At 47.8% G+C, this 9049-nt stretch overlaps 1 protein-coding gene across 1 annotated transcript; it reads left to right on the top strand.

Moving 5' to 3' along the window:
- Positions 1–3582: 3582 nt before the first annotated feature.
- N7446_010071 (uncharacterized protein) lies at positions 3583–4756 on the top strand (the record flags this gene model as incomplete). The annotated part of the gene is made up of 2 exons (XM_058518816.1): positions 3583–4144; positions 4206–4756. The coding sequence occupies 2 exons, from the start codon at positions 3583–3585 to the stop codon at positions 4754–4756; spliced, it is 1113 nt and encodes a 370-aa protein (XP_058369604.1).
- Positions 4757–9049: the final 4293 nt, after the last annotated feature.

Consider the following 9049-nt stretch of genomic DNA (forward strand, 5'->3'; position numbering starts at 1 on the left):
CTCAACAGCTCAACACCACCTAGTGGACCAGATGCTGCGACCCTTATTACATATATAACATGGTCGACTAAATTCTCAAGTGCCTTTTATTCTGCTTCAGGTTTTCTATCGCCTGATACATAACGACCAACAGCTTTTGGTCCGTTTAGCTCAAGCAAATTGGAGAAATCCCTTCATTCATTCTATTGAGTGACAGGTCAGCCATCTATCCAAGGATCTCCCAATGTCTCTGCTCTCTCTTCCACCGGAAATGACTTTTCTCATTTCAAGCCATCTGAACTCGCCAAAAGACCTACTCAGCTTCCTCCGAACGAGCCAAAAGTTCTACCATCTCTTGATCAATGAGCTCTACCAACATAATCTACGTCTGGATGGTGGATCGGCCCTTTTATGGTACGCAAGTCGTGGGGACGAACTTGGAGTTCGGAATATGCTTCGTGCGGGTGCGAATGTTAACCTCCGATCGCCAAATCGCGCGCAGTCGACAGCTCTTCTGGAAGCAGTTTCTACGAAGCATACCAGTGTTGTACAGGCCCCTCTAGAGAATGGGGCTTTGCCAGACGTGGCCGATGCCCGATCTAGAAGACCCTTGGTTTTGGCGACAAACGGTCGTAGCGACGTGGCGATCACCAAGTTGCTCCTAGAGTACGGCGCCATAGCCAGTTCCGTTGCGTTTGACAAAAATGCTCCATTACGGGAGGCTGTCTGTTCAAACCAGGAGTCCAAAGTGGCATTGCTTTTGAAGCATGGGGCTGATACACATATCTTGGACCGCGAACTGGGATGAGCCTCGTGCACCTCGCGGCTTCCAAGAACGCTACCCCCGGAATTATCAACATCCTCATAGGCTCCGGTGTCCAATTGGAGTCTCAAGACAACATGGGCAGAACGCCACTTCAAGTAGCAGTTGACCATTCATGCACCCGCGCTGTGCGCCTGCTATTAAACCTTGGCGCCAATCCAAACTTCAAAAACAATAATCAGTACTGGAAAGGGTGGAGCGCACTTTTCTACGCTGCAAGAAATCCAAGCATTCCAGGGAATGGCGGAAAAAGCATCATTCGAGCATTATTTCTACATGCGGCTGAGCTCGATGCTAGAAATCACGCTCAGAAGACGCCTCTACTCCATGCAATCTCTAAGAGCGCCATAAAACAGGCACAAGCTCTTGTCGAATGTGGTGCCAGTATTATGGCTACAGACGCCAATGGAAAAACGGTCCTCCATGTGGCTGCTTCCTCATCGAGCTGGTGTCCCAGTATGGTGGGCTGGCTTGTTGAAAACGGCGCTGATGTAAATTGGGTCGGGGGGACACATAGTGAAACCCCAATTTCCTACGCTATCCGGAACGCTTTTAACCGACAAGGCATGGAATGTGTTCGAACGCTTCTGTAGCTTGGAGCTGATGTTCAATTTCAAAACAACAATGGGCTGACGCCTCTTTCCCTTGCTGTGCGCATGGGATCTATTGAGTCAACAAAGATTCTGCTCGAACATGGAAGCTGTGCTAATTCGAGAGACAAATATGGCAAATCCCCTCTGCATTATGCTGCCGAAGCAAGGAATGTCCACAAGATTGTCAAACTTCTCATTCAATACGGAGCTGATGTGAACTTTCAGGATATTCTTGGATTCACGCCATTGCATAGGATTGTCGCCAAAGAAGGGACGTGGGAAGCAGCGGGGGAGTTGTTAAATGCCGGGGCCGATCGATACGCCATAGCAGATGATGGAAAGTTTCCTCATGACATGGTTCCTGATGGCCCTTGGGCGGAAACGAAACGTTCTTTGATCCGTTTTTACATATCGTGACTGGCGTCACCGCAATCAGCCAGCTCTGATATAGCGCTTAAGTACTATCAACGTGACCCTTGCAGCAGGGCTTCTGAGATTGAGGATTTTCAAAGACTTTAGTCGTAATAGAAATAACATCTACGGCTAATCATGGTAAAAATGCGCTTGGTGCCTGAAACTATATTTCGGGGACCGCACATGCTTGGGCCTTTCCGAAGAAGCTTTTACTGTGGACTGTCTTTGTTTCCTCAAAGTTCCGATATGAAATCAATGTACCTTTCGCGTGGGAGACCGCACATGTCCTGGTAAGGTTATATCAGATCTGTGATACTCAGGGAGGAATATTCTGGATTGTCATCCTGTGAAAGATTCGGCGATGTTGAGATTAAAAACGTCTAGCTTTTGAGTTTTATCATGAACTGAGAGTCACTTTCCACTACTTGATTAGCGCTGAGGAATCATGCGTTTATACTCGACCGAAGAGGAGTTTAGGTAGGCTTTAGGCTTGTAAAACAGACAGAGAGAATTTGGCTCTGGAGATTTTGCATTTGAAAATACAAACAAACAAGCCGCATTCCTGGATACATGCCTAGGAGACTCCCTTCACATCTCCTCGTCGTGGGCTTCCCTTTCTCGCCTCCTGGCGGTCCGAAATATAGACCCCATGCTTCCTCTGTGTGCCAATGATTGAAGTGTGATCAATAGTCACGGGATTGAAAGGTTGGAGCAGCCTCAGGATAATTGGTTGTCGCCGTCCACTCAGTCAAACCTAGTTGATGTGTGGTACGTTATTTGGCACCGACATTTAAAATTCTCTGAGACAACATCTATCAGGGTCAGATATAGAAAAATTGAAGTTTTCAAGAACTCACTTCAATATGAAAAATCAACATCTTGTTCTGATTTCCCATTCCAGTTCGATATCATTGCACGCACTTTGCGGCTCTCCATACCACTGGCTCCAGGTTTCTCCATTTTTGAGCTTTATAGCTGTGATACTGCCTACAGAGTTTCGACCGAGTGCCAAACCCTTCAGATGCTCCTTCAGTATGCTTCAGTCCACAAGCGGCATATCCGTAAATGTAGCGGGATTGTAGGTCCATAAGTAGGGCTATCCACTCTTCCTTGCGGCTTTTGGGACCCGTATACTCAGGGCTTGACAATTTTCACGGGACTAGATTTTCTTTTAGTCCCATAGACCATGCCCACTAGTCCCACGGGTGCCTCAAACATTCCCAGTATGTCATAGCGGAAGGGCGATGCGAGGCTATAAAGCCAATGAAAGGGACAATCTATGAGGAGGATCCACCACTGAGGTTGAGTGGGTCGTGGGTCGTACTAATGCACACTAAGACACACTAATGTATGCCACAGAGTAAGAACGACATTTTGCCCCTTAAATCTGGCACCAAAGAAACTCTTAACTTATATATGGATTATGTATATCTACGATTTCATTATTTTTATGTTTGTTTCAAAGTAGATAGTAGAAAGATTACATTATCAGTGGCGATAGGGGAAAGACACCAATTGGAACTGGGTGCTGGTTCCAAGAGGATCACTGGGGGAGTAAGCTGAGGATCAGATGGCCAGGTCTCCTTTCTACCGCTGAGGCTAGATGCGACAGGCGCGATGCGAGTGGACTTAGCCTCCGAAAGCAGGCGGCCCCTGTCCGAAAAGATATGGAGCTTCCCCATGAGGCGAGAATTGCATAAATTCAGGTGGCTTTCCCTTTCACTCGAGAACCCCTCTTGATAGCTCAGATCATTAGGGATCCCGTTCTTCAAGATGCTAGGTTCCATTTATCTTGTCCTCGCGGCATCTTTGGCCGTCTCACAAGCCCTCCAAGGCTCTCCCGCTACTCAGACCTGCTCGGACCCATGGGCAAGAGTCTCACCCGCAAAAGGCGCGGTGGTGGTGGACAACAGTGCCAGTCCGTACCCAGGCTCGCTCTCTACCGTGCAGGCTGGAGTTGATGCTCTAAATAGGACGACTACCATCCCGCAGACTCTCTTTGTCTTCCCCGGGACCTACGTCGAACAGGTCTATATTCCACGTCTTAAGTCCAACTTGACCGTCCAGGGGTATACATGCAACTCCAAGGGATATGAGCAAAATACGGCCACGATTACCTATAATCTGGCCCTCATCAACACCACCAGTGATGACAAGACCGCGACCTTGCGCCAATGGAACCCCAACACGAAGGTGTACAACATGAATATTGTCAACACCTTCGGCCATATTCTGAAGAATGGTCAAAATCTGGCCGTGTCTGCAGAGACCACCGGTCAGGGTTACTACGGTTGCCAGCTGATCGGGTATCAGGATACTTTGCTTGCCGAAACTGGTAAATTGAGCGCATTTGAAGTCCTGTCCATTGAGTATATGCTTATTAAATCTTCATCCAGGTTCCCAGCTCTACGCCAAAAGCCTGATCGTTGGGGCTGTCGACTTCATTTTTGGAGAGACGGCCCTGGCGTGGTTCGAAGGCATTGACATCCGCACCATTGCTACCGGATGCATCACTGCTTCGGGCCGTAGCAGCGCCAGCAACCCGTCATGGTACGTGATCAGCCGTTCGAACGTCTCTGGAATCAACGACACGATTCCGGCGGGTACCAGCAACCTCGGTCGTCCCTGGGGATCTTTTGCCCGTGTCGTCTTCCAGGAGACCTATCTGGGCAATGTCGTCGCCGCTGCAGGCTGGAAGCAATGGTCGACCAGCACCCCCAACATCGCCAACGTTACTTTTGCCGAGTACAACAACTCCGGTCCTGGATCTGTTCTAGAAGAAAGGCCCCGAGCGGATTTCAGCGAACAGTTGACTGCGCCCGTTTCGATCCAGTCCATTCTCGGTGAGAATTTCAAAGATGAGTGGTGGATCGACACCAGCTATCTTGATCCGAGTGATATGAGAGCAGTGAGAGTTGGTGAGAGTTGGTCTGACTTATCCAAGTAGGAAACGGCTGCTTGAACTCTCTACGGACTATCCCCGTTCAGGGTGCAAATACAAGTCCTGCACAATAAACTTGAAGGGGCCCCCTGATAAACTATCTAGCGATTTTTCAGAATAGAGCGCTTTGCATCGTGAAGGAAATCCGAAACCAGGGAAGAGTCGTTACCCTAAAGCCGTCAGTGTATACCATGTATGATTATCAAGCTGCGTGTCGAAATTTCGCTCTGTAACATTACAAGGAAACAGCTACCTGACGTCGGTAAGCCTAGTTTAAGTTGTAGATTTCCATATGTGAAGCCGGTTTTAGAGGGCAAAAGTCCGTCCAAATGAGGAGGCCAAGGTTGGAACAACTCTTTCTTGGCAAAAAAGATTCCTTGACATAATTATCTCGCCAATTAGAGGTCCAACGGCCTCGTGCATTAGTTCATCGTAATCGCAACTTTAAACGCTACCGTCTGATACCTACGACATATCTGAGATGGCAGCGATAGTTGCGACGAGTGCGAAGGCACAGAGATTGCCCCCTGACAGGAGAGGAACACCAAAAACCACGGTACCCGGTGACCTACTTCGATCGATGGAAGACATCGCAGATAGGGCCCGCCGGTTTTTTAATTACATCGAAAACATTCGCACAGAGGATCGATATGTCACAGACGGTCGGCTTGTATGCGCTCAATGCCTAACGGGGCGATAGCTAGGGGATAGTTATAACGTGATTCACGGTCTCCCGGGCGACACTGCCAGTCGGGCGGCCCCACCAAAAATGAAAAAACCTTCAATTTTTAAGCATGAATAATACCACAAAAACAACTTAAATTTTGCTATTTAACACGTGTAGGGCATTTAATATACGTATGACCTTTAGTACCACATCCAGAACAGGTGACCTGCCGCCTAACTGTAGGCATAGAGGGTAAAGCAGGTTCTGTAGGTTGTTCTACAGGCATCTCTAGCAAAGATATATCTTTACATACATCCTTCTCAATAACCACATCACTCTGACTGCTCTCCTGACCCCTTAAAATGCCTCTCTGATCAATAAATGTATGTTTGATCACTCGTTTTTTTGTCTGTTTTTTGTTGGTTGCCTCTAATTGTATACAGCGATCTTGGAGGAAAATTTGGCGGTGGACCACTTTTATGGTCATTTCGTAGGTCCTCTTAATCTCCCGTTTAATAGGCGAAGAAAGGATTGAAGAAGAAGATTCTAGACCTTTTTTGATACGAGATTGCGATTTTGAGAATTTCGAGAGAGTCCAGAGAGTATTTGGATCACTATCACTGCCGGAAGAGAGTGGTCGCTGGGAAAGGATCTCAAGAGGAGGAAGTTCATCCAGGTGCACATTCAGTTTTTCCAAGACTTTATCTGGATTAAATGGTGTTAATCCAGTAGCCAAGAAGCTATTCTGGATAGTAGAGGCCGTAAAAGCACCCTTTCTTGCATCTGCAATCAAATCAAGGAAATCTTCCTTATCAATAGAATTGACTCCATTCCGCATCATGGTTGAAACCGCTCCTCCATAAAGCCTCTTCAAAACCGAAAAACAACCCACATCCAAAGGTTGTAAAAGATGAGAGGCATGGGAAGGCATGCGGATTGCAATGATATCATTTTCATCACAAAGTTGGTCAAATTCAGGGGTCAAATGACTACCATGACCATCCAGGACCAAGAGGCAATATTTTCCTACCCTTCTCCCAATATTTGGGATAAAGTAGTATTTTAGCCACCAAATACCAATCTCATTGGTACTCCAGCCATTTTTACTTGTAGTAAGACCAGCTCCTTCTTGATTGTTCAGGAGGGGTTGGCGTAGATGCGCTGGAAAAAGTTTTCCCTTGAAAACAAAGAGTGGAGGATGAACACTTCCATCAGCTCTGATACACTCAATTGAAGTCACCCACTCGCGATTTCCGGCTTGTAAGAGAGCTCTTTTCCCATGGTATTCAGCCGAGGTAATAATCCTCTGTGTCGCGCCAACCCCCATAGCAAAACCAGACTCATCAAAGTTGAAAATATCATCTGAAGTGATACCCCACTTTTCAATAGTATTTTGGACCAAATCAAACCATGGTTTAATAATTCGAGGGTCCTCTGAAAGTGCTCTCTGATAGTCGTATTTTCGAGAGAGTCGACTGGATAAATTGGGGCGTCGTTTGATAAATTGAGTAGGCCCAATTGACACCGATAGTGGAGGGGTATTTTTCTGGGCACTTCGTAGGAGATTGGCCATATCGCGCAACATAGGCATCGTGAGAGCAGCACCTCTGGTATCCATATCAAGTAACCAATTTTCCATTGATTGCTCTTCAATTTCAGTGAAAATATGGCCAGTTGGTCTCTTCTCAGCCAAAGATTCGCGCCCATTGATCCGATACTTCACAGTTGAGACAGGTAAATCAAATGATCGTGCAGCAGCTGCAGCAGAGGGATATTTACCATCTTTTATAGCCTTTATAGCTAATAAAAGACGGCCCTCCTGCTCTATCAACTTTTTTTTCGATCAGAGCGTTGGGGGGGCATTTTTGTTGTGGTTAAAAAACATGTTTTATTATTGAGGGGGATTTTTTATGGGGTCGCCCGACCGGCAGTGTCGCCCGGGAGACCGTGAATCACGTTACTAACAAGCATCTCACTTCCACAGCGTCGTCTTCACCAGCGCCTACCGCTTCTCCACACTCTTCAAATTCCAACGCATTGACACCCCCTGGACCCTCGCCAAGGCTTGCACCTGGTGTCTCGTTGAGTGCTCCAGCGGCATCATCTCGGCCTGCATGCCCACCCTGCGTCCCTTGTTCGTCATGCTATCCTCAAAATTCGCGAGCTCGATCGGCACACGCACACGAACGACTGGCGTACGTGGTTCCGGCCTGAAGAGTTATGACGTGAGTAATTCGGCCTTGCGTCCACCGGGCGAAGTCATGGGCAAACAGAGTGTGCAGTTGGAGGTCAGCCAGCCGGACGATGCGTCGGGGGATGAGGTGCCGCTGAATACGATTAGAGTGGAACGCGACATGACGTGGCAGGAGTGGAGCTATGATTCTGGGAATGGTTGATCAGCTTAGCGGTTTAAGAGCGATGTATGGCATAAGGCCTTATTAGGGGGTAGAAAATTAAGTATAGGCTGTACGGGAGAGTCCAGGAGGTCCTACAACCCAATAGCTCTAGTAGTGCTGTTGCAGACATCAAACCCACCTTCACGGTAAGTTGCTCGAACAGTGATATGCCAGATACCGTCCGGACGAGATGGGTTTGCGGAAACATCATCGATGCTCAAAGGACAGTGAGCTCAGAGACGTAGAGGAATCGGTGATTTGCTGGCGAGACGTGCTTGCGCCTCCAATTGCGATATGTTAGACGACGGTCTCAATGGACGAAGGATACTGGATAACTTGACTGACCTCCAGCTGCTCTGACATTCAAGGTGTATGGGCTTTGCATGTAGTGCTCGGGCTTGGATAGAAAAACACAGGCTTAGGAATGAAATCACCAAGCTTCTGTCTAACAGGGAAAAGCAAACAATCCTGATAGCATGCAGCTCCGTGTATGTCCGAGTGGTTCCCGCTCGCCCGTACATGTCCAAAAGCTCAGCAACCCGGAGAGGAAGAGGAATCAAGATGACTCTATCAGACGTAGTTCTTGGGTCATGGGTCCTCTCAATCGTTTGGCCATCCGCGGTCTTGTCCATCGATTCGAAGCTGACATGGCTATTGTTAGTTGATTTGGCTAGAAATGACGGGATTTTTCTCCTCACCTTCTTCATGCAAGCAATCTCGACTAACAACCTCGCCAGTACGAAAATATGGCTCTAGCTAGACAAAGCATTGGCTTCTCCCGGTTTCTTAGGGGTTTCAGGCTCGAAAGACGCTAGATGCCATCTGAGGACAACGATGGTCACCCACTGGACGCCAGGGATCCAAGCCGCAAGTAGGCCATTCTATGAGAGGATTCAAATGCCGGGAGACAGACACTGCTATGCGCTCCATTGGGTCTGCATCAGGTAGGCATACAGTACCAACGCATGATCTGATGAACCAAATCGACTGGGAGAAGGTCGAGGTAGCGACTCGTCGATGCCACCAGTAGTCATGTGGAAGAAACAAAGCATAGATGGTATTGGTGTAGGGGACGTCGAGCAGATAAGAGATTTGCTCGCTTTGCATTCGGGTGATGGGAATCTGACAGCGTCTTCCTGTGGTGAGACCCGAGTCAGCAAGTATTGATTCAGTTGGACAAGGTGTTGTACTTTACGCCGTTCATGAAGAATCCGAGTGTATGCTTGAGACAGATAA

The sequence above is a fragment of the Penicillium canescens genome (assembly GCF_028828765.1).
Source record: "Penicillium canescens strain IBT 15451 chromosome Unknown utg000006l_segment0_segment0, whole genome shotgun sequence".
Classification (NCBI taxonomy): domain Eukaryota; kingdom Fungi; phylum Ascomycota; class Eurotiomycetes; order Eurotiales; family Aspergillaceae; genus Penicillium; species Penicillium canescens.